Consider the following 27,347-nt stretch of genomic DNA (forward strand, 5'->3'; position numbering starts at 1 on the left):
ATGGGATTGTGCATAGTATGAATACCATGCACAATCAAACCGCAGTATACCGTCATACCGGTATACCGCGGCAACCCTACTCTTAGATACATAAAAGAACATTTGAAAGCATTCCCAAGCATTCTGTGTGTGAAAATATTTTTTTCCATTACAAAGAGCACTGTATAGGCTTGCTTATCTCTGGCTAATTAGCAAATATACTCATTGCCGACAAGAATCTCTATCTGCCTGTGTCTTCACTCTGCCCTCACCTTTTCTGCTGAAGTGACTCAGCTGTTGAAAGGGTGATGTATCTATTCAGCAGAGGGAAGGAGGAGGGAGCAGAATCAAGACACAGCAGGTAGAGTATCCCTGTCCGGCAATGATTACATTTGCCAATTACCCAGAGATAAACAATTCTGTATTGCTCTCTAAAGTAAAAGTAAATATTTTTACACCTAGGGCAGCTTGGCAGCATAGTGGTTAGCACTCTTGCCTTTGCAGCACTGGTTCCGTATCTCAGCCAGGACACTATCTGCATGTAGTTTGTATGTTCTCCGTGTCTGTGTGGGTTTCCTCCAGGCACTCCGGTTTCCTTCCACATCCCCCAAAAACATACAGATAAGTTAATTGGCTTCCCCCTAAATTGGCCCTAGACTATGATACATGCACTAAAGGATACATACATAGACATATGACTATGGTTGGGACTAGATTGTGATCCCCTCTGGGGGACAGTTAGTGACAATATACTCTGTACAGCACTACATAATATGTCGGCACTATATAAATACTTGAATAAATAAAAAAATAAATAATGCTTTCATATGTTCTGTTTTGACTCTAAGAGTAGTTTCTGAAATTTTAGTTTTGGTAGTATAATCCCAGCAAACCCAGGGCCTCAGGAAAAAAGCTAGATAATTACCTTAGTGGCTTCCCACATCCTCTTCAAGACTACCAACAATGCCCGGGACCCTCTAAAATGCTCCCCTTTATGCACAAGCACAGTTGTACTGGTCCTGCGCATTAGTACGTAACTGCTTGTGGACGATCGGCTACAGCTTACTGCGCAGGCACAGCTGTAGTTGTACGCAGCAGGGAGCCTAGCCTCAAGAACAAATCCGACAAGCTCTCGTCAGATTTGTTTAGAGAGTCCATGCAATGCAAAGGTTGGATGAGGTGGACACAGGAAGCCTCTGAACTATCCAAAGTCTTCCTTCTAACTTGGTAAGAATCTATTTTTTTGTGTGCCATCTCAGGTTCACTTTAAAGGGTACCTGAACTGACATATGACAGCATAACCAAGTGTATGTTCACATACATGCATAGAACTAGGTTATGATACTTTTCCCTCTCTCTGTAAGGGTTAAAAATTCAGGTGTGCAAATGACTTTGGCCTCAATTCACTAAGCTTATCTCCTGTCTTTAATAACATTTCCAGAGTTATCATCATGGTAATAAGGCATGTAGTATTCAGGAAACATTTTACCTCAGGCAAACCGAAAGTTAACTCTTCTGTCTCTAAGTTAAGGTGAGATCTCAAAAGTTAACTCTTCAAGCTGTTAACAGATAAAGGTGGCCACTAACAGTCCAATTTCTATCTAAAAATTATTCGAGCGATCATAAATTCTGATCGGAAGAAATATCGTTCTACGCCATCAAAAAAACAATCTTAACTTCCTATCTATCACAACCAACAAGAAAATCCAAATTTTGGTTTGACAAAAATCCAATTGGACGACTATTTTTATAATTGTTCATAATCGATTGTGCCCATCAACGGAGATCAAAATTTTTAAACGCTCAAATGATTTTTCGCTAGAAATTGGACCGTTAGTGGCCACCTTAACTATCTCACTGTGAAAACTTATCTCTACACCTTAATAAGGCAAGATCGATGTGTGGTGGTAAGTTTTCTCTTGCCTTATTATCTTCAGCATGATCTTTGTGAATTGAGGCCAATGGCCTCAATTCACTAAGATCATGCTGGAGATAATATGGCAAAAGAAAACTTACCTCCACACAGTGAGAGTGTTATCTTATCTCTTCATTCCTTAAGTTACCTCCTCTGTAGTTAAGTTACCTCCTCTGTAGTTATTTTCGCATGCAGTTAATTAACAGCCTGTTAACAGCTTGAAGAGTTAACTTTAGAGATCTCATCTTAACTTAAAGAAAACCTGTACTGAAAATTAAAAGACAAAATTAGCATACACAAGTCATACTTACCTTCCATGTAGTCTACTCCTCAGTGTCTTTATCCTGTCCCGCATCCTATTTGTTCACTGAGATCAAGGGAATTTTCTGTCCTCCATTTTGAAAATGGCCATTACCCATAACAGCTTTCTGGTCAGCACACAGTTAAACTGTAACATCGCCCACTTGAGCCATAGGGAAACATGGACATTACCTGGTACATCAGTTTTCCTCTCAGCTATAACTGACAGCAACTGATATTTTACTGACAGCAACTGATATATTTCAGATCTGACAAAATATTGTCAGAACTGGAAGGGATTATTGTCAGAAGAAAATGGTGAGCTTCTGAGAGGAACTGATGGCAAGGTAACTATGCAATGTTCATTTGAAGTTATCTCATGTGTTTATTTTAAATATTTTTACTCAGTATAGGTTCTCTTTAAAGACAGAAGAGTTAACCGTAGATTTGCCTGAGGTAAAATGTTTCCTGAATACTACATGCCTTATCACCATGGTGATAACTCTAGAAACTTTATTAAAGACAGGAGATAAGCTTAGTGAATTAAGGCCATGGTCTCTCCATTCAGACTATAGGATAACTAATTGCAAGCCATACAACATTTGCCTTGCATAGAACAACTTTAGAGTGCAGGGAACAGATTAGAATGGGTCAGTATTTTATATATTGTGGTTCTGGAACATTAAAAGACCATGTCATTTAGCTGAGACAATAAAAACATTAAACCTATTTTTCAGGACAAAGGTTCTGATTCCTAAGATTACATTTCTTTTATAGTGTAAGGATTTAAATAATACAATCTTTTTTTTAAATCCCTTTTTTTTAAAAATGTAATTTCTTTTAACCACTTGCCGACCGCACGCTTATACCGTGCGTCGGCAAAGTGGCAGCTGCAGGACCAGCGACGCAGAACTGCGTCGCCGGCTGCAGCCTAATTAACGAGCGATCGCGCGGCTACAGCCGCGCGATCGCTACGTCACACTCTTCGGCCCCCATGTGACTTCAGCCCGCCGGCCAATCAGCAGCGCCGGCGGGCTGTAAACATTCAAATTGCCCAATAGAACACGTATAATACAGTTTGTTTACGTAACAAACTGTATTATACTGCCTGCCTCCCGCTGGTGGTCACAGTTAGCGATCGACCACCAGCGAGGAGAGCAGGCACAGTAAGGAAACACACACGCACACATTAGGAGCCCCACAGACCCCCCGATCACCCGCAGCACCCATCAGACACCCCCCAGTACCCCCCTGCAGCACGCAGATCAGACCTAACGAACCCTCATATCACCCATCAATCAATCCCTGTCACCACCTGTCACTCCTATTGATCAGATCAGACCCCTAACTACCCCTTAGGGTTATCTGATCACCCCCCACCCCTTAAGATCTCCCCCCCGACCCCCCCCCCGTATACTGAACCTATCTAGCTCCCCTGCATCTGTCTATCTCCCCAGTGATCAGCTGCCAATCACCTATCAGTCACCTGTCAATCATCCCTTGTCACCACCTGTCACTGCCCCCCATTAGATCAGACCCCCAACTGCCCCTTAGGGGCTTCTGATCACCCACCCACCCTTTCAGATCCCCCTGAGACCCCCCCTGATCACATCAGCAATCCATCATTTACATCTGTTTTTCCCTGTAAACACACACTTATTACCTGTCAATAACCCATCTATCACCCCCTGTCACTCCTATCCATTAGATCAGACCCCCAACTACCCCTTAGGGGTATCTGATCACCCCCACCCCTTCAGATCTCCCCCCCCCCAGTATACTGCATCTATCTATCTTCCCTGTAATTGCCCGCTGATCAGCTGTCAGTCACCTATCCGTCACCTGTCAATCATCCCTTGTCACCACCTGCCACTGCCCCCCATCAGATCAGACCCCCAACTGCCCATTAGGGGCTTCTGATCACCCACCCACCCTTTCAGATCCCTCCGAGACACCCCCCCTGATCACATCAGCAGTCCATTGTTTACATCTGTTTTTCCCTGTAAACACCCACTTATCACCCGTCAATAACCCATCTATCACCCCCTGTCACCACCTGTCACTCCTATCCATCAGATTAGACCCCCAACTACCCCTTAGGGGTATCTGATCACCCCCCACCCCTTCCGATCCTCCCCACACCGTCCTAGTTCATTGATTGCGTATATTCTCCCCCCTGCCATTGTATATCTTATCTCCTGTCTGTAAGGCTTGATTGTGCTTTGTTTGGCTACAATTGTCTCAATTGCACTGTGATTGGCATCGATTGTCGTGTGATTGGCTTCGATTGTCACGTAATTGGGCTTCGATTGTCGCGTGATTGGCTTCAATTGCCCGTAATTGGTTTTGATTGTGCCAATTGCCCACTGATTGGCTGTTTTGCCCTGTGATTAGCATCGATTGTCGTGTGATTGGCTTCAATTGTCACGTAATTGGTTTTTGATTGTCGCGTTATTGGATTCAATTGGTCCGTGATTGGCTTTGATTGCGCCGATTGCTGTAATTGTGTTGTAATTGTCTCGTGATTGTTTTTGATTATTTGTGATTGCTCTCTGATCCCCAACCCCCCCCCCCCCCCCCCCCCCCCATCACTATCACTATCCTAGTGATCTAAAAACTTTTTTAGTATCACTAGTGGTAACAAACAGTTAGGCCAGTTAGCTAAGCAAAAGGGTTGTTAGTGTCAGTTAGTGCTCAGCCCACTGCACCACAGTCATTAATTAGCGTCATCACTGTCGCTAATCAGCATTGGTACTATATAGTATCTGTAAGTGATTATTAGTGATCACAGTCAGATGTATATTAGGGTCACTAGGATCCACAAAAAAAACGCAGTGTTTGCCTGATCAGACCTGATCGTTCGCCTGCACTGCGTTCAGCCTGCCCCACCGCAGTGACAAAATTTTTTTTTTCTGATCACTGCAAAAAACACTGTGGCACTGTAAACATCAGTTTTGATTTTTTTTTTAATCTAAACTCAGTGACCACAGCTTTCTACCTCTCAAGTACTCCCTTTCACTAGGTAGGTGCTCTTTTCCTGGGTAGTCTCAGAGGAATACCTCCTAAATTTAGCAGGCCACCATGGCAAAAAAGAGGTTTTTCAATGAAGACATCTACAGGTACATGGACCAGTCGGATGAGGATGATTGGGTCGACTTATTCGACGAATCTTCGGGTTCAGAGTACGATCCTGTAGACAGCAGTGGCTCTCTGACCGATAGTTCCGATGACGAGGTTGAGGTCCCGGCTAGAGCCAGACGTACACACCCCATGTCACTGGACTGCAGGTGGCGGAAGATCAGTCTCAAGGGCGGCAGAGTGGCGCTGATCTGATTTTTCTTGGTGAGGCATGCACCAGCAGCGCAGCATCTCCTGGACCTATCAACACCAGTACTTCCGCAGAAGACCCTGATGAAGTGGCGGACACCATCCTGGAAGTAGAAACTGGTTCGGTGGTACGTGAATTAAGATCCGATCCGCAGCCACCAAGTAGACGGGCCCGTACTCCCATTGGTTTTCCAGAGGTGCTGGCAAACCCTGATTGGCATTCCCCTGATCCCGCCGCACCCATACTGCCCCCTTTCACCGCCCAGTCTGAAGTCCAGGTGGAGACAGTTGAACTAGGATCGGCCCTAGACTTTTTTGAACTGTTCCTCACCCAGGATCTCCTTGACTTAATTGTGGCTGAGACCAACCTATATGCCACACAATTTATAACCGCCCATCCGAAAAGCTGCCACGCCCAGCCTTTTCGGTGGAAACCACTCCAAGTTTCCGAACTTAAAATTTTTTTGGGCCTTCTCCTCAACATGGGTATTACTAAAAAAAATGTATTGCGCTCTTATTGGTCTACACGCCAAATACATAACATGCCCGTGTTCTCTGCTGCCATGTTCAGGACGCGATTTGAGATCATCATGCGCTTCCTGCATTTCAATGACAACGACACCTGTCATGAAAGAGACCACCCAGCTTATGACCGGCTCCACAAAATTCGGCCCCTCATAGACCACCTGTCATCCACATTTGCAGATGCTTATACCCCTGAACAGAACATCTGTGTAGATGAGTCCCTCGTACATTTTACCGGGCGCCTTGGCATCAAACAGTACATCCCAAGCAAGCGCGCCCGGTATGGGGTGAAACTGTATAAGCTCTGTGATAGGGCCACAGGCTATACATCTCGTTTTAGGGTCTATGAGGGAAAAGACTCAAAATTGGAGCCGGTCGGATGTCCTGACTACCTGGGGAGCAGTGGAAAGATTGTGTGGGACTTGGTGTCACCCTTGTTCCAGAAGGGGTACCATCTTTATGTGGACAACTTTTACACAAGTGTGGCCCTCTTTCAGCACTTAAAGTTAGAAGGAATCCGATGCTGTGGCACCGTGCGGCCTAGTCGCCGGGGCTTCCCCCAATGGCTCGTTAACACCAGACTTCAACGGGGGGAGAGGGCCGCCTTGTGTACCAATGACTTGCTCTCGGTGAAATGGAAGGACAAGAGGGACGTTTACCTTCTGTCTACCATTCACACAGACACGACAGTACAAATTACACGGGCAACAGAGGTCATTGAAAAGCCCCTCGCCGTCCACAGCTATAATGCCAACATGGGAGGGGTGGACTTCAATGACCAGATGTTAGGGCCCTATTTAATTTCCCGGAAAACCAGACGCTGGTATAAGAAAGTGTCTGTGTATTTAATTCAATTGGCGATGTACAACAGCTTTGTTCTCTACAGTAAGGCTGGGAGAACTGGATCTTTCCTTCTATTCCAGGAAGACATTGTTTCGGCACTCCTCTATCCAGAAGGTGCCAGAGCCCAACCCCCAAATGCAACTAGCCGGCTGCATGGAAGGCATTACGCCTACCCGATTCCCAGTACCCCAACTCAACGCAACCCCAGAAAAAGATGTCGTGTCTGCAGCAAGGCTGGAATAAGGCGTGACACCCCCATTTACTGTCCCCGCTGTCCTGACCAGCCTGGCCTATGCCTAGGGGAGTGTTATGAGAGGTACCACGAGAAGGCACACTTTTAGAACCTAGGGAACTACAGACACAGCAGTAGGCACACAAGGGTCTCTCAGTGCTATTTCACACTGGCGCGATGCGTTAGGGCAAATTGCCTAGCAAAAGTCACACTTTGCGGTCCCCCCCTACGCCGGAAGTGCTTGACTTAACGCTAGTGCATGCCGACGTTACTGCGTGGCTTCTGCGGCAATTTGGGTCGGCCCGGAAGTCATGTTAGTCTAAGGTGACGCAGTTAATTACTAGGCCGAATGCTACTCTTGTGGTATTCCCTGAAGATCTATTTTGGGCGAGACGGTGCGGCGGGCTCGACCGACCGGATAGGCCAGTATGCAGTGTGAACCCAAACATCAGGTTTTGAGAGATCCAAATACACTGGCCTGCCAGAAACCTCTCCTTTCACTTGGGACAGAATGCATAATGTACTTCGCCACATATCTGTGCGATTTGCACTTTGCACATTGACCCATGGGGGAGGAGAAGTTTATCCTCAGCTCGCAGGTAAAAAAAACAAACAAAAAAAAAACAGGTAAGCAAAAAAGTTAATATTTGGTTACCAATGTTATTGTTTAGTTTGAACATATTTAATAAAGTTTAAAAAGTTAATGTTATTGAAGTGCTTTGCTGCTTGCTTGCTTTTTTTTTTTTTTTTTTTTTTCTTCTTCTCTCTTTTTTTCCAACCGACCAATCAGCTGCAGCACTGATGATGCATCCTGACAGAAGCATTGCGCTTCTGTCAGGTTACACAAAATCGGTGCATGCAGCGCTGTAGGACGAGATTTCTCCTCCACAGTAAAAAAGATACGTTTGCCGAGGCATATGGGCCAAGGTGTGGTGTTGGGGTTCATATGCTTTGGCAAGCACTTTGTATCAAAAAAGAACTCAAGCAATGATTTCTCCATTCACATCGATCAATGTGGATGAATAAATCAGGATTGCCTGGGCATACGAGCTGGTGGGTTTGGATTTTTGGGGTGGCAGCTCCTATGTCCAGGCGGACACCTTCCCCTCCTTTTTGTTTTGTTTTTTCGTTTTTCTTCTCTCTTTTTTCTATCCAGACCGACCGACCGATCAATCAGCTGCAGCACTGATGGTGCATCCTGACAGAAGCATTGCGCTTCTGTCAGGTTACACAAAATCAGTGCATGCAGCGCTGTAGGACGAGATTTCTCCTCCACAGTAAAAAAGATACGTTTGCCGAGGCATATAGGCCAAGGTGTGGTGTTGGGGTTCATATGCTTTGGCAAGCACTTTGTGTCAAAAAAGAACTCAAGCAATGATTTCTCCATTCACATCGATCAATGTGGATGAATAAATCAGGATTGCCTGGGCATACGAGCTGGTGGGTTTGGATTTTTGGGGTGGCAGCTCCTATGTCCAGGCGGACACCTTCCCCTCCTTTTTGTTTTGTTTTTTCGTTTTTCTTCTCTCTTTTTTCTATCCAGACCGACCGACCGACCAATCAATCAATCAGCTGCAGCACTGATGGTGCATCCTGACAGAACATTGCGCGTCTGTCAGGTTACACAAAATCGGTGCATGCAGCGCTGTAGGACGAGATTTCTCCTCCACAGTAAAAAAGATACGTTTGCCGAGGCATATGGGCCGAGGAGCGGTGTTGGGGTTCATATGCTTTGGCAAGCACTTTGTATCAAAAAAGAACTCAAGCAATGATTTCTCCATTCACATCGATCGATGTGGATGAATAAATCAGGTTTGCCTGGGCATACAAGCTGGTGGGTTTGGATTTTTGGGGTGGCAGCTCCTATGTCCCTCTTTCTTTTCTTTTTGTTTCACATTTTTTGGCAGATATTTGTTCATCCACATTGATCGATGTGAATGAAGGGATATTTGCCGTTCATTTTTCCTTTCAGCCCAGAATGCACTACCTGTATGCCCAATATAAGGAGTATAGCAGAAATACTGGCCATACATGTAATGATTGCAGAGGCCCTAAAATGCCAGGACAGACCCCACAAATGACCCCATTTTGGAAAGAGGACACCCCAAAGTATTCCGTGAGGTGCATGGTGAGTTCATAGAAGATTTTGTTTTTTGTCACAAGTTAGCATAAATTGTTGTTTTTGTTTTTTTTCACAAAGTATCCTTTTCTGCTAACTTGTGACAAATTTTTTTTTTTTTTTTAAAAACTCACCATGCCCCTCATGGAATACTTTGTGGTGTCTTATTTTTAAAATGGGGTCATTTGTGGGGTTTGTTAACTGTCCTGTCATGTGGGGGGGGGGGGGCTAAATTGCGAGCACCCCTGTAAAGCCCAAAGGTAGTCTTTGCACGTTGGGCCCCTTAGCGCAGTTAGGCTGCAAAAAAAGTGCCACACGTGCTATCGCCGTACCCGGGAGAAGTAGACCAATGTGTTTTAGGGTGTATTTTTACACATACCCATGATGGGTAGAAGAAATCACTCTGTAAATGGCAATTTTTTGATTTTTTTTACACACAATTGTCCATTTACAGTGATATTTCTCCCACCCAATATGGGTATGTGTAAAAATACACCCCAAAACACATTGTACTACTTCTCCCGAGTACGGCAATACCACATGTGTGGCACTTTTTTGCACCCTAACTGCGCTAAGGGGCCCAGAGTCCAATGAGTACCGTTACCATTTCACAGGTCATTTTGAGAAATTTGGTTTCAAGACTACTCCTCACGGTTTAGGGCCCCTAAAATGCCAGAGCAGTATAGGAACCCCACAAATGACCCCATTTTAGAAAGAAGACACCCCAAGGTATTCCGTTAGGAGTATGGTGAGTTCATAGAAGATTTTACTTTTTGTCACAAGTTAGCGGAAAATGATTTTTATTGGTTTTTTTTACCAAGTGTCATTTTCCGCTAACTTGTGACAAAAAATAAAATCTTCTATGAACTCACCATACTCCTAACAGAATACCTTGGGATGTCCTCTTTGTAAAATGGGGTCATTTGTGGGGTTCCTATACTGCTCTGGCATTTTAGGGGCCCTAAACCGTGAGGAGTAGTCTTGAAACCAAATTTCTCAAAATGACCTGTGAAATGGTAACGGTACTCATTGGACTCTGGGCCCGTTAGCGCAGTTAGGGTGCAAAAAAGTACCACACATGTGGTATCGCCGTACTCAGGAGAAGTAGTACAATGTGTTTTGGGGTGTATTTTTACACATACCCATATTGGGTGGGAGAAATATCTCTGTAAATGACAATTTTTTTATTTCTTTACACACAATTGTCCATTTACAGAGATATTTCTCCCACCCAATATGGGTATGTGTAAAAATACACCCCAAAACACATTGTACTACTTCTCCTGAGTACGGCGATACCACATGTGTGGCACTTTTTTGCACCCTAACTGCGCTAAGGGGCCCAGAGTCCACTGAGTACCTTTATGATTTCACAGGTCATTTTGAGAAATTTGGTTTCAAGACTACTCCTCACGGTTTAGGGCCCCTAAAATGCCAGAGCAGTATAGGAACCCCACAAATGACCCCATTTTACAAAGAGGACACCCCAAGGTACTCAATTAGGAGTATGGTGAGTTCATAGAAGATTTTATTTTTTGTCACAAGTATTGTGAGATATTTCTCCCACCCAGCATGGGTATGTGTAAAAATACACCCCAAAACACATTGTACTACTTCTCCCGAGTATGGCGATACCATATGTGTGACACTTTTTTGCAGCCAAACTGCGCTAAGGGGCCCACAGTGCAATGACTACCTTTAGGCTTTACAGGGGTGCTTACAATTCCGCACCCCCCAAAATGCCAGGACAGTAAACACACCCCATAAATGACCCCATTTTGAAAAATAGACACTTCAAGGTATTCATTGAGGGGCATGTTGAGTCCATGGCAGATTTCATTTTTTTTTGTTACAAGTTAGCAGAAATGGAAAACTTTTTTTTTTTGTGACAAACTGTCATTTTCCGCTAACTTGTGACAAAAAATAAAATCTTCTATGAACTCACCATTCCTCTTAGTGAGTACTTTGGGATGTCTTCTTTCCAAAATGGGGTTATTTGTGGGGTATTTATACTATCCTGGAATTTTAGCACCTCATGAAACATGACAGGTAGTCAGGAATGTCAGAGATGCTTCAAAATGGGAAAATTCACTTTTGGCACCATAGTTTGTAAACGCTATAACTTTTACCCAAACCAATCAATATACACTGAATGTTTTTTTTTTAATCAAAAACATGTTTGTCCACATTTTTCGCGCTGCATGTATACAGAAATGTTACTTTATTTGAAAAATGTCTGCACAGAAAGTTAAAAAAAATCATTTTTTTGCCAAAATTCATGTCTTTTTTGATGAATATAATAAAAACTAAAACTCGCAGCAGCAATCAAATAGCATCAAAAGAAAGCTGTATTAGTGAGAAGAAAAGGAGCCAAAATTCATTTAGGTGGTAGGTTGTATGACCGAGCAATAAACCGTTAAAGCTGCAGTGGTCTGAATGGAAAAAACAGCGCTGGTCCTTAAGGGGGGGTAAAGGCTGAGTCCTCAAGTGGTTAAAATGCTATATTCCAAAATTACAACATTTGCACTTGAGCATTATATTAGTTATTTCTTGAAACCTTAATCATTAATAACAATAAAAAAGGCATATACTAGTGTCCACTGACATGGAAATCACTGACACACACCATCGCCTCCTGAGCTATACAAACCCACACATTTAAATAGCTAGAAAGTTACATAATTAGCAAAGTTGCTAAAAGACATGCTTCTATCAAGTGCAATCATCTGATTCGCACTGCATCTCAATCCAGAGGAAAGAGAAGCTACCAAGGCAGAAACTATCTCCCTGACTGAAGCCTGGTGTACACCGAGCGGTTTTTGAATCGTTCCGCCAACCGCTTCCACCTGTGAAAACGTTCGGCTAATGTATTTCAATGGGATGGTGCACCAGCGGTTTGAGCTTTTTAGCAAACCGCAAAATGGGTCCTGCAGCACTTTTGCGGTTTGCAGATGCGTTTCTGCCTCAATGTAAAGTATAGGAAAAGCTCAAACTGCTCTGAAAAACGCTAGATCAGAGCAGTTTTCCAGGGTTTTGTTACATTAGCTATTCAGTAACAGCTTCACTGTAACAATATTTGTAATCTGCTACACAAAAACGCTCCAAAAAACGCTAGGCATGTTTAGAAAACCTCTCTAAACATGCCTAAAATCGCTCTGAAATCTGCTTCAAAAAACCTCTAGCGTTTTGCAGATCTGCTAGCGGTTTTGGTGTGCACTGGGCCTGAATCAAGGAAACACTTTCCCTGACTGAGAAAATGTATCTGTGGATGCAGAACTATAAGATTGGGGAAAATCAGCAATAATATTTTACGTATTTAGATAAAAATACATTTTATGTACAAATTAAGGAAAATTAATAACAAATTAAAATGTCAAGGAAAATGTTTAAAACAGATCACCATATACTGTAAATACAGTGGCACAGCAACTTCACCTGTCACTGAAAAATAACTCAACCTACTGATTTTTTGAAGAGTTTATTTTTTTTTATCAGAAAAGTATTAAATATTACAAAGCAGTTAGATGTTTGTAGATATCCACCTGCTGGTTTGACTGATGAGCTTTGTAAATATGATTTCATTGCAGGGAACAGGCTTTGCTTTTGGGGTATGTGAGAGTTGTTTACTAGAACATTTTAGAAAATGAAATTGTTAGTGCTGAACATGATTACAGACACAAAAAAATTACGTTAAGTTAGGGCGAGAAAAAAATTATTTCTTGTGGGCATTGTCATCTGGGGCAACAGACATTGTAACCCTACCCTACTATATTTAACTAAAAATGTTTGTCTACAAAAATGTCTGCAATTAAGGTGATGCTGTTTCATTTAAAATATGTAATGTTATTTCATCAATGTCTTTAAGATATTTGCAAATTAAACTTACTGGCACAAAGTCATCTTTTCGTAAGCACACAATGTCACCAACTTGAATATCCTTCCATTTCATATTTTGTAACCTACAAGCAGCAAATAACAGTCCAGTTTTTGAAAGCTGTACTTTTTTTTATAAATATTTTATTAATTATATGTCATACCGATAACATATATGAATATTCAATGAATAAAACCATGAATACATTAGCTGTTCAAAATACCACAATAATATACATTCTAGCATAAAGGGGACTGTATAACTTTACTTTTGTCATAATTTCATGAGACTGAATTTGAACAGTTTTGGGGTTTTAACTTCCTGAAAATTTAAAGCACTAGCTTTAAACCTGAAATATCAAATATTAGCGTTAGTTATCTAACCTAGTTATAATAGATACAACAGTAAATTAACTTAACCTAGCACCATTGCTAAATGTAAGTTTGCCTTCTTAAAACAGAAGGTATTTGAGATAATTCAGCTGTAAGTAAGCAACTGTGGTTCCCATGATGCATCATTGTCGATTATAAAAATCATTCTTTATGCCTTTGAAAGCAAGGCTGCACATCCAGAACCTCTGGTTTATTGTGAGCTTGCAGCTAATACATTTTACAGAGCCACACCAATCCAACACACATACAGCCTGTTTTGGACTTACTGGTCCAATGCTTCAGAAACGTAAAGAAGAACATGACTTTAACTAATGTAATTTTTTATATGTCAAGTTTACCTTTTGGATAGTATTGCGCCATGGAGTATAAGTAAATACTGTCATAATATTTTGCATTTATGGTTTCTTAATATGAATGTAAAATATATTTTTCTTTACGCTTTTCTGAACATTGACTAAAACATTACTGAACTTATTCCCTCCTGAATGTAAGCTGTATTAAGTGGAGAGGTAGGATAGGTCCAATTCTTCAGTGTCATTCATCTAGTTGCTAAACTACTAATTGGCATATACTGTATACCCACTACCTGTTGTCCTTTACATATTCTAATGTTATACTCAAAGCATCTCTCATGTCTGTCCCTTAGGCAGTATATGAGGTCTTTGCTCGGGAACCTGCTTAATGCTGCTAAACGTTCTATCCCTGTTCTATGGAAATCTACTTCTCTTCCCTCCAACAGAGAGTGATTTACTAGGATAAACTACAATGAGGAAATAGAGGAATAGATTGCTACTAAAAATGATTTAACCTCCTTAGCAGTATGCCTGACACTGTGTTGGGCCAGAAAAAAAGCTAAAAGCGGTATACCCGACACTCAGAGGATTTCTAATGATTTTATTTCCCGCCAGGATAGGTTAGCAAGGAATAAGGGTTCCCACTAAAGGTAGCTAGCCATGGGGCGTGGCCAAGATGGCGTGCTGAGCGGGCGTCTTTCTTCTGAGCTCCGCTACCCAGCTCTCCTAATCTATAGCCATCGGCCTGCTAACCGCGCAGAAACTAGCCTAAACTACTGAGGAGGGACTGCTGACTCGCCCTGCTTCATCCTGGAAGACTGGTGGGATCCCCTAGCGACATCGGCTGAGGAAAGTAACGAGGCCTCACCGGCCCGCTCCTACCCCCCTGGCCCGGCTCGGCCTCCAAGATCCTCTCAGCGCCATAACCCTTACGGAGAAATGGGAGGTAAGGGAAAGAAAGACAAGCCGGAGAATGTCTCCCCGACTGATACCCAGCAACCAACTACCTCTGGTTCCAGAGCTCCATCCAACAACAAGCCGGAGAACATAGAAAGCATGGCGATGGACCACGTGGAGACCATCCCCCCTTCACCAAGCCCGGCTGAGCTCTTGGAGGCGATTAAAGCTTGCCAAACGATTCTGACCACCAAGATGGATCACATGGAAGCCAAGTTTGGTCTCTTGCGTCAAGACCTAGCAGATATAAGGGACCGTACAAGAGACCTAGAACGTCGCACATCGGACACGGAGGATACCGTCAGGAGACACGATGCTGAATTACCAAGCGTTACCAAAAGAGTCTCCCAGCTTGAAGCTCGTGCAAACGACGCTGAAAATAGAAACAGGCGCAATAATCTGCGCCTGCTGGGGCTACCGGAGGGAGAAGAATCGAAAGATGTCCCTGCCTATATAGAGGACCTCCTTAGGGAGCTGCTACCAGAAGCCAAGTTTTCCTCGCAGTTTGTTGTGGAGAGAGCGCATAGGATTCCGGCCAAGAAGAATCCCCCTGGGGCATACCCAAGGCCGCTAATATTCCGTATGCTCAACTATAGAGATCGAGATGAAATCCTTGCTGCAGCACGGAAAGTGACCGACCTCAAATTAGGAAATGCACGCCTGATGCTGTTTCCAGACTATACGACGGAGACGCAGAAACTCAGGAAAAATTTTCAAGATGTAAAGATAAAGCTGAGGGAACGACAAATAAAATATGCTATGCTGTTTCCTGCAAAGTTGCGCGTTCAAGACGGGGAATCCACCATCTTTTTTGAAACCCCAGCGGAGGTCACCACGTGGCTGAAGACTTTGCCCGCACAACAACCAGATAAGTAACTTTACTCATTTGTTGGCTAATCTGGCCCGCTAATGTAGCCACCTCTGTGGTATCTATGCACCGTTATAACTGTTTCCCCCCGAGCTATGCAACGATATGCTTTTTGGGAGTTTATATCTATATTGGCGCTTCTTTTATGCGGCCCTCCCCGTGGGCTCTGGCGGGCAACAGTACCCCTGAAGACCCTACGGCTTTCCTTGTATCACGCCGTACTCTGAACACTAACTATTATGCCTGGGATACGCAGGGGAAGAAAAAAAAATTTACTTCTGATAAAACACTGCACCATGGCTGCATCATTTAAATAACTGTTGTTTACGCAGCCTGAATATGCTCCTCGCTATTTTCCGAACTGTTTGGCGCCCAAAGGCGGATGGACGCATGGTGCAGTGTATGGTGTGCCCACACTGTCACTTTCTACTGTATCACTGCGGGCGCTGATATATATTTTCCATCTAAAGAATTATCACAGTAAAAACACGGAACTGACAGCCTGCGCGCGCAACTAAGCAACCTGTTCCTTTGCTCTCATCTATGGTTCCTCACTTTATTATAGTTAAATATCATTTTCACTAGATGCTTATGTACTTTCTGATGCGCAGCAAAATGCGACACCCGTATTAACGTACAACACTGGTTATGTATTAGCTAAGATAGCCCGATAAGGGATTTGTTAACTAAATGTTAAACTGAATAGTATAATTACCTGCTATCCTGCTCTTCCCCCCCCCCCAACCCCCCCCCCCCCCTAACCTTCCCCTCTCCTAACCACCTTCCTCCCCCCCCCTCCCACCCCTCCCAATAAAAATTCAGTGACTAACCCTGTAATATTCGGCCATAAACCTCGCATCCTCTGGTCGGCCAGAAGTAAGCCAGAAGCACTCTTTACTCTCCCCCTCCCCACTCCTGCTATGTGGGATTATGGTGCATTACATTGGGAAGATGTCTTTAGCGAAATGTATTTCTTCTACATATATATGCAAGGAAAAGAAGCTGCCAACCGCCAGTAATTATAATAGGCATTAGCACCGAAGGACAATTTATACTATTATCCACTAGATGGTGCTGTAATACCAGTTTTCCACCCCGGTACTGTTACGAGACACCCTTACTGTCATGGCATTTAAAATATAAGCTCTGAATTACCCTCTGGAACGTCAGGTCTAAAATAGATAACGATCCCCTGTCTAACTACTTTTGCTCAGATTATGCCTATGACATGGAGACGCTGCATTCCCTGAACTAGATATGGTGAACAGCTCCTTTTCCCCAGAGTGGTGTTGCATTTTACTGTCTACTGGTCTTTGCTTTACTGTCAAGACTCCCCTGTGTTAAAGCACTGATTTTGAACAGGGGACTAGAATGGAGACATACATATATATATATACTGTGTATATGTATTAATATTATAGGTACTGTGTACGCTTTCAAGGATGACCCCAACTGACCTGTGCAGTGGATCACCAGCCTCGTACCCAGGGTGGGAAGACATGTGCACTCAATTTGTAGTGGACCGGTGCCTCATGGCAGGGCTGATGATCTCCCCCCCCCCATCCCTTGTACTCCCCCCCCCCCCCCCCGTTTTTACTCTGAGACATCCGCAAGGGACTGCTATTGAGAGTCCTTAACTGAAGACGTGAGATTAGCTATGCTTTAATAGACTACCATGCTGCAGTAATATACACCTAGCACACTTTTCCGAATGTAGGCTGATTTGCCCTTCCCTCTCGCCTATAGTACAATAGACTACAAACATATCTACTGCCTAGTGCACTTTGCCATACCCACTGGGCCGGTCATATTGGATTGCACAGGTGAAATTATTCATACACCTTTCCTTTCGCCCGGATATTGGTGAAGAAGTATACCTAACTCCTTAACTCATCTGCAGTATGACTAACTGTACTACAGACACCACACGTCTGTGTTCACTCACCTCCGACCGGGGGCAGCTTACCCCCTGGCGGACACCTGCAATAAGATCCACTGGGAGAAGGCAATTTCATATACTATATGTGCACCTGGCTGTACCAGACACTGCACACTGTTATACAACTATTATACGATCTGGCTGGAACCTATATACGTGATGTATGACAGCACCACATACCGCTAGCAGGAACTTTCCCCTCCCCCTCCTATCCCCCCCCCCCCTTCCACCCCCCCCCCCCCTCCCAAGCACAAAATATAACTATGTAGCATGAGCTGTACCCCCAGAAAGACAACTGGGAGAAGTTGGGTAGCGGACCTCTACCTTGGCCACTACCGTCCCCCCTCTTAGGAGGTTTTCTTTTTAGGTTTAAGTTAGACAGTTCCAGTCCTATTTTGGGACTGAAGGTTCTCTGAAATACAGTTTAGTTGAGGGATTTGAGACATCTGGATGTTCGTGGTTCCTCTCCAGGATGTAGGGTGGGGGTTTGTTGGGATGTACTGTTACAAGTTACCTGTTCTGTGCTTTGTCTCTCTTTTCTTTCCTTTCCTTCTTGGCCTGCCTGCCCCCCTGCCCGGCCTCCCTCCCCTTCCCCCGCTCCCCTGGGATGGAAACATCGTAAATAACTACCTATTCCATGCTCGCTTATTAATATACGCTACTTAAATGTCTGCAGTCAAAGTACTATCTTGGAATGTTAGAGGTCTTGGCTCTAAAATAAAAAGAGCACTGGTTGCTAACTTCCTTAAGCAGCACTCACCCCATATCTGCTTCCTGCAGGAAACACATCTTACAGGAGGAAAGATTTTAGCGCTTAAAAAGCCATGGGTAGCACACGCATACCATGCCACATATTCGTCCTACTCTAGGGGAGTCTCAATCCTCATCAGTAAGACCCTACCCTTCCAGCTGCACGAAATTAAAATAGACCCTGGGGGCAGGTATATAATTTTAAACGCTACATTAGAACAGGAGCAATTTACATTGGTGAATGTCTACCTGCCGCCTCCGGCGGATATCTCCATCCTTGACAAAATAATTACTATCACTGCACAAATGCCATCTAAAAAATTAATCATTTGTGGAGACTTTAATCTTATACATGATCCACTTATAGATAGAATCAAGCCCTCTAGCAAGGACACATTAGTATTTAGATACTGGCTAGATGCATACAAACTGACAGATATCTGGAGGTGGAAACACCCTGGTGTTATGGCTTACTCCTGTCACTCAGCTTCCTACGGCACTCTATCACGAATTGACTTAGCTCTTGCCTCAGACGACATGCTCTCCCGGGTTAAAGCATCCTCTTTTCTGCCTAGAGGCATCTCTGACCATGCACCTTTGGAAGTAATATTCCAGGGGGGTACGAGACAAGGGGATAGAGTATGGAGATTATCTCCTCATTGGATAATCGACCCCACAATTAATGACATAATTAAAAGACAAATCAGGTACTATTGGGAAGAAAATAAGGGATCCACTACACCTCAACTTATATGGGACGCTAATAAGGCCGTCTTGAGAGGTCAGTACGCAGGGGCCATAAAAACAGCTAGAGAACAGATTTATGCCTCACTACAGTGGAGAGAAAAAACTGCTTCTGATTTGGAAGCAGAGTTTGTTACCACTAAGACCACTACAACGTATAATAAATGGCAAGCGGCATTACAAAACCTAGAGCTCTATAGAATAGATACCACTAAAAAGAGTATGCTAGACCTGAGACAAAAAATTTTTGAGCACGGAGACCGAGCTGGAAAAATGCTAGCCTGGCTTTCCAAGGACTTTAGAAGTATGACCATCATACCACAGATAGTCTCTGCCTCCTGTAATTATGTCACCGACCCGGAAGAAATTAATAAAACCTTTTTCCAATTCTATTCTAAATTATACTCTAGCCGCCTTCAAAAATCGACTGAGACCTTAGTTGCTTATCTGGAAACAATAGAACTACCCACACTGTCCACTGAAGACGCTGAGGCACTTGAGGCCCCAATCGCGCTTGATGAAGTGATCAATGCTATAGCAAACATGCAGACTGGGAAAACCCCTGGCCTGGACGGTTTCCCCGTAGAATACTACAAACAGTATTCCAAACTAATAGCACCCAAACTTAAAAATACACTCCAACGCTCATTCGAAACAAACTCCCTACCACCTTCAATGACGGAAGCTCTAATAATAGTAATTCCCAAACCAGGGAAAGACCCCAGTAAATGCTCCTCATACAGGCCAATCTCCCTCCTGAACACAGACGCAAAAATACTAGCCAAAATCTTAGCTACTAGACTAAATTCATATATTCTTAAGCTGATACACCATGACCAGTCAGGCTTTATGCCCGGAAAAGGCACTGATATTAACATTCGTAGGCTGCTGACCAATATTGTCGCCTCTCACTCTAATGCGGGCCAGAGAGTAATAGCGTCCCTTGACGCTGAAAAAGCTTTCGATTCAGTGGAATGGGACTATCTGTGGGCGGTGCTGCGTAGGTTTGGGTTTGGTACTAACTTCATTAAATGGATCCAACTACTATACGACTCCCCCAAAGCTAAAATCAAAACAGGGAACACAATTTCTCAGTTCTTTTGTTTGCGGAGGGGTACCAGACAGGGCTGCCCTCTGTCACCAGGCCTATTTGCAATGGCCATGGAGCCTATCGCAGCTAAAACCAGACAATGCACACTGGTGAAGGGACTTTTGATCGGCAATTTACATGAGAAAATATCTCTCTATGCGGATGACGTACTCCTCTATCTAAATGACCCCCATTCTTCTTTAGATGCAGCACTCCACCTATTTGAGCAATTCGGAGATATGTCCGGTATCAAAATTAATTGGGATAAATCACTACTGTTTCCTATAGATGTCGCACCTAACCCACCGCGTAGATCAAACTTTCCGCTGTCAATAGTAAACCAATTTAAATACCTGGGAATTCAAGTAACCAGCGACCTCACTACATATCAGAACCTTAATATAGACCCGGTTATTCACCAACTTGAGTCCAGGTGCGCAGTTTGGAGTAAACTCCCACTCACACTGATAGGAAGGATTAACCTTATTAAAATGATTTTTCTACCTAAATTTACGTACCTCTTCCGCCAATGCCCTGTCTGGCTCCCCTCTGCCTTCTTCAAGAAAATTGACAAAATTATTCTCACTTTTATTTGGGCAGGAAAGCAACCTAGAATAGCACTAGATGTACTGCAGCTCCCTAAATCTAGAGGTGGATTGGCTCTTCCACACCTCCAAAAATATTATTGGGCCTCCTTGCTTGTCACTATCAGGTGGTGGTTTTCGCAAGAAGTCACAAACCCAGCGGTGAATGCGGAGGCGGCAATATTGGGCTCCTACGAACAGCTTACTAACCTACCCTATAGGGGCCCCAAAGCCAACTCCCAAACTACGCTACTGATGACAACCACATGGAAGGCTTGGAAAGCAGCTAGAACCCCTTTCACAGCTCCAGGTACAATCTCTCCTTTTACACCTCTTTGGGGTAATCCCTCCCTCCAGCATTTTACTACCATCCCTGACCCAATTATATGGGCAAGATATGGCATAAAAAACATATCCCACATACAACATGAAAAATCTATCCATACCTTTAATACACTTAAGGCCCAATGTGATCTCCCAAATAAATACCTATTCCGATATCTACAGCTCCACCACGCGTACAGATCACAGTTTGGCTCTCAACCACCGGATTTGCAAATGGATAAAATTGAAAAACTTCTATTGACTAAAAATCTCCCAAGGACCCTTTCTGCCATATACGCAGACCTATCGGACGCTAACAATCCTAGATTGGTGAAGTGTTGCCGGAAGTGGAGGGCAGATATCCCCTCCCTTAGCGATAAGGAATGGGATACAATCTTAGAGGAATTCCCTTCAACAGTGATAGCCGCAAGTGATCAACTAATTCAAATTAAATTTTTACATAGGATATATCTTACCCCTGCACGACTACACAGGATGAACCCTGACCACTCAGATAGTTGCTGGAGATGTGTAGTCCATAGGGGGGATTTCGTCCACATATTTTGGTCTTGCCCAATAATTATTCCTTTCTGGGAAAATATACTCTCAATTATCAATGCTTTATTAGAAACAACGGTCCATATGGACATGGGTCTCTTACTCCTGGGTAAATTAGAGACAGCCAATATTTCGAGACATAAGCAAACACTGCTTAAAATATTATGCTTCCAAGCAAGAAAAGAAATACTAAAGTTTTGGAAAAAAGCTTCCATTCCAACGGTCGGCACATGGGCCAAATCAATCAACAGTGCATTACCACTATATAGAACTACTTATCTAAATAGAAAATGTCCAAAAAAATTCAACAAAATATGGGGGGTATGGGAAGATAGGATTCTGGATCCTACTAGTGAAAAATTCATTCCTATCATGGATTGAACGGCTCCTGGGTGGGCTGGGGGTGGGGTGGGGGGTGGCTGGGGGAAGGGCGGGCAAACTCTTTCTTTTTCTTTCTCTTTTTCTCTTCTTCCTCTCCTCTTCTTCACGGGCCAGGCATCCGTAGGAACTCCTTATACACGGCCCGCCTTTGACTTCTTACTTCTAGTGCGGGCTGCCTCTCCCGCTTACTGCTATTCATACCTGATATGTGATCCTGGGACTATATTGTCATTCTTACTATAAACTGAATATCATACCATGACATGGCCCAAAGTAAGATAATACTATGTATAATATGTTGTTATATGTTTTATTATGGAGAAGGTATGCCTGTACTGTGTACTATTCTTCCCTTGTTTGTGTAATATTGATAAAAATCAATAAAAATTACCTGTTAAAAAAAAAGGTAGCTAGCCATAGATGCTGTAGTATAGGTGTCCACCCAGCTACTGAGCCCCCCCCCCCCCCCCCCCCACCACCTGCAATCCCTGGCACCATTACTCACCAAGCCTCTCACCTGCACCTATCGCAGCAGCTCCGAACGCAGCATCCCCACCACATGGTCTCCCATGTCAAAGGCGGTGCACTTAGCCAGTACACTATCCAGCCATTCATATTAGTGCAGGTTGAGAAGCTGCAGCTTGGAAGTGTAAATTAGAGAATTTGGGGAGAAATTTTGAAATTTAGTTTTGATTTTGTGTTTCAAGCTTTTATTATACTCAAAATGAATACTAGACCCTTGCCTGACACATTTTGGTAACTTACAGGAAAAAAGTTTATGAAAATGAATTGCATCAATTTTTGCAAAGAAATATTATATTACCTAGGCAATGTAGGTAGTATGTAAAAATGGGGATGTGTACAAGCGGAATATGCGTTAGAGCCACAGCTTAGACGTTACTGACATACTCCTGTAGGTTGCCTTGTAAGGGCTTTTCGCCTTCCTCTGGATCAACAGGGATATGTGAGGGAGTAGGCTGGTGTTGTACTTTGTTCTCTGGTTGAACTCGATGTTCGTATGTCTTTTTTCAACCCAAATAACTTTGTAACTATGTTACTGGTGGTGCCATAGGCTGGAGAAATGCTATTTCTACCCGATACATTAATTGGGACATGTCCCTTATAGGTCGGTGGCTCAATTATGTACTTACTTACATGAGGCTTGTCTTTCTCTTTTCCTTCCTTCCTCATTTGTTTCTAACTGCACTGGGAGCAAGTGTGGGAACTTAAATAATGTGGTCCTGCCCCCCATCTTTTTATCTCTGAATATCTGAAGTGGCCTTAAGAGTTGCACTGTTTTTTTTTTTTTTATATATCGTTGCTGATATACTGTATCTATCTATCTATCTATCTATCTATCTATCTATCTATCTATCTATCTATCTATATATATATCATGGGAGATATTTTCAGTCTCAACTTAAACCAGTAATGTGATGGGGTGTAGTCTGGCAGCCGCCGTGAGTGGCCACATGTCCCGATAGCTCTGTGCTATCCTGCACCGCATTAGGCTCTAGCACTCACCCGAGCCTGATAGCCAGCCTACGATCAGCTCTGAGAGGTTCCCGCTCTTCCCAGCATGCCACCCAAAGCAAAACCAGACAAATCCGAAACGCTGATACCGGAGATATTCAGCAAGAAAGGAAAGCCTCAAAGATGGCGCTGGCCCGTGCTGTGCTGCATCTTCAGCCTGCAGGGATCTCCATGCTCTTCTAGAAAGACAGATTATGTGGCAAAAGCTTCCCTGCTTAAAGATATAGAGAAGCTGATAACTTCAGCCAACACCATGGTAGTGTCAGAAATAAAAGCTGAAATTTCTGCACTGGTGGACAAGGTGAATACTCTGGAAGAGGGCTTAGATGAGCTCAGAGCTTTCTGAAATCAGTCTGAAGATAACATTGCAGACATTAGAACACAGCTGGCTAACATGAAGGAAAGACAAGAAGAGTTTGATAACAGAAATAGGAGGAATAATCTCTGCATATGGTCTGTGCCAGAGTCGGTCACAGATCTTACTGACTTTGCACTATAGCTATTTTTTTATTTTGACTGCCTGATGATCTCCCCGCCGAGGAGTACAGATTGGACAGGATTCACAGGACATTACGCCCAAATCCATAAGAAGGAAGGTGAAAATTGCCCATATAAACAGCTTTTGTACTTCACTATTAAATCAAATCTTAAAGAAGATAAGCCTCCCAGAGACGTCATTTTTAGGTGTCACTATCACTTTACCAAGGAAGCGGTCTTAGCCAAAACACTCAATCAGCTGGCCGTGGACTTTTTGGATTTCTCCATGAAGGTATTTTAAGACATATCAGCTTTTACTTTAGCCAAGTGCTGTGAAATGAGACCCTTTACTACAGTGCTGATGGCTAGGAAGATCATATACCATTGAGGCGTCCCCTTTAAATGGTTTATAAACTATAATGGCTTCAAGATGACTGCATCATCTCCCAGTGACATTCCAAGACTCTTGAAATGTTTGGGGGCTTGTGATAACCCGAAGACAGTGCTTTCCCCAACCTCGGCTCGATCATCTGCCCCAAGGCATTCCCCTTCAGCCTTGGACTGGTCTGCCCTTCATCGTCACTTGCCCCTACAAAGTTGCTCACACAGGGGACGAATTTCCCCAACCCATAGTGAAGATTGAATCATCAATACCTGATATCTCCTTTTATCCTTGGGAGGCCAAGACTGTTACCTGCTTTACTACCTTGGGAGGCCAAGACTGTTACCTGCTTTACTACCATATGGAGGACACTGTGTTGATCTTTTTCAGCTCTTTGCGGAAATAGCCTAGGTGTGCTGAAAACTCCAATCGGACTTATATTGTCTGAAATGGGCTAAAGTTGTGTATTGGTTTCTGTGGTCTATTGTATAATCGTCGAGCTGGAATCTTTTATTGTATCAAATGATGGCCTCCTCTACGCAGTCTTCGCAGATTCCTTGGAATGATTTTCTGGTTATTTCTCACAATGTGAAAGGACTTAACTCTCCCCTTAAAGTAAACCAGAGACATTAAAGTCTAAATATTTGATACAGCTCCATAAGCTCATCTGAGTCTTACTCCGTCCTCCCGCTGTCTGCCGTTCAACCTGGTAACAGGCTCAGTTGCGTCAGTCTGGTTCTACTGTGCATGTGCGGGAGGTTCGCACATGCTCATAAGACCCAGTATGGGCCCGGCTAGGCCTGCTACTGGGGCTGATCGCGGCTGAACGGCAGACCCCAGGCAGATGGTGTGGGACTTTAAGAGGTGCCAGAAGGCTTCTGACAAGTACCACAGATTAAGGGGAGACGTTTGGATGTTGCAGGAGACACATTATAAAAAGGCAATGAACCGCGATTTTGGCATAATAATTTCCCACACCATTATTACTCATCAAACTTAGCAAAGTGGGCAGTGTGGCTATCAATGTTATCATATAGTGTATAGTGCTAGAGGATGCAGTATCTGGCTACTATAGGTTGAACGCCAGTCACAAGCAGAATACAGCAGTGGTTTGGGCCACAAGTATGGTGGTTTTAGCAAGAAAGCAGCTAGAAATAAAAGATAGTGGGAAATAAAATCACAGACCATACACAATAGATTAGGTATTGCACACCTATAATGGAAATATGCATATATATCTGTAACGATCGGTGTCAGCAACCAGAGAGAGAATCTGATCCTTGGCGATCCGCAGTATCCCCAAGAATACAGATATACCCGATTATTGAGGATCTGCGGAATCGTCAATAATCAGATACGTCTAACCTCTAGACACCAGGGAGAGTGTAAGTGTTTGGTGCAACAGTAACAACTCTGAGTAAAGACCACCAGAGGAGCTGGTGGCCTATACTCCCGAGGAATTCACCTCTGAGCGGTGGGTGAGATTCCTGTAGCCTGTGGACCCCTGAGCGAGGGACCAAGGCTGGGGCGCAGGAAGTCCTGCTGCTAATATGTAAGGCTTTGCCCTGAACTGGGCTAACGTAACACAGTAATAACACAACCTAGTCTGGGTGTGAGGTCCGTATTCACAACACCCTGGAACTAGTCTGGAGTATAACATAAATGATAATACAGTTCCCTAGTCTTGGGTGTGAGGTCCGTATTCACAACACCCTGGAACTAGTCTGGAGCATAACATAAAAGATAATACAGTTCCCTAGTCTTTGGTGTGAGGTCCGTATTCACAACACCCTGGAACTAGTCTGGAGCATAACATAAAAGATAATACAGTTCCCTAGTCTTGGGTGTGAGGTCCGTATTCACAACACCCTGGAACTAGTCTAGAGAATACACAGAGGATACACAGTATTCCTAGTCTGGGGTGTGAGGGCCTTGATCTCAACACCCTGGAACTGGTCTAACAAATAATACCATACAATTAGTACTTTAAGCTATCAAGAATCTGACTCAGTGTGGATTCCCAGCTCCAGCCGGTTCTGGCACACTGTCGGGTCTAGCTAAGGTCTGAGTGCCTTCACGCAAGTGTTAGCAATGGCAGACAACCAGCAACTGACAAGCAGCAGAATATATAGTTGCTGGACTCTGCTGCCCCGCCCGAACCATTCAGCCAATCATGAGTCCTACAGGAGTCAGCTGACCTTCCTGATCAGCTGACACTTCCCCTGCTGGTATAAAGGTCCTGCATTCAGGCCCGCGCGTGCATAGCTCTCCATCTGTCTAGGTGCACTAACAGACCCAGCCACACCAAGCACAAGCCGCCGCATGCAAGCAGCCGCTTTGCTGTCAGGACATGCAGCGGCTTTTCCGCATTCCACCATACTACCAGACGCGTGTCCATGCGTGCAAACCGCCGCTTTGGACGCGGAATCAGCCGCCTCGTTCTTGTCATATGCGGCGGCTTTTCCGCGTTTTCTCACAATATCTCAATATTAACAGGGTGCTGTGTCAATAAATAGACACCAAATAGTTAACAAATAACAACAAAGCGAAATAAGTAACCACAGCAGAGCGGGTGAGAGGCAGCTCTCACCCGCTCTGCTGTGGTTACTTATTTCGCTTTGCACCCATCGAGAAAGGAAAATAATTCCGAAACGCCGACGTCTGGGTAAACAAGTTGAGGGTGTCAACACCTCATTTCACACTGTTTGTTGAACTGTTTTATGCTCATCATCAGATTGGGACTCTGTTCCTGGACTTTACTACAGGGGACTTGGTTCTCCTTGGGACTCATTTTGGCTAGATGATACGAGTTACAGATAGCCTCCATTTCTAGGACTGTGTCCTCATGAGTTAAATGTTGTTGTTTATACATCTCTCTAGTTAATCGTGGGTTATCCTATGTACTGTATGTTTTGTATGTCAATTTTTGTATGCATTTTCTCATTGGTACTGAGATTTCAG

The 27,347-nt window shown here is 43.8% G+C and overlaps 1 protein-coding gene across 7 annotated transcripts in view; it reads right to left on the reverse strand.

Annotated features, from left to right (window-relative positions):
- The window catches only part of LOC137511336 (phospholipid-transporting ATPase IK-like), a 377,608-nt gene that overhangs the window by 179,220 nt on the left and 171,041 nt on the right, over positions 1-27,347 (reverse strand). For all 7 annotated transcript variants that reach the window (XM_068233975.1, XM_068233976.1, XM_068233972.1 and 4 more), the window contains one exon: positions 13,127-13,199. In XM_068233975.1, the coding sequence (XP_068090076.1) occupies positions 13,127-13,199 (73 nt within the window). The remainder of the gene's footprint in view (positions 1-13,126; positions 13,200-27,347) is intronic.

The sequence above is a fragment of the Hyperolius riggenbachi genome, chromosome 1, assembly GCF_040937935.1.
Source record: "Hyperolius riggenbachi isolate aHypRig1 chromosome 1, aHypRig1.pri, whole genome shotgun sequence".
NCBI classification, from domain to species: domain Eukaryota; kingdom Metazoa; phylum Chordata; class Amphibia; order Anura; family Hyperoliidae; genus Hyperolius; species Hyperolius riggenbachi.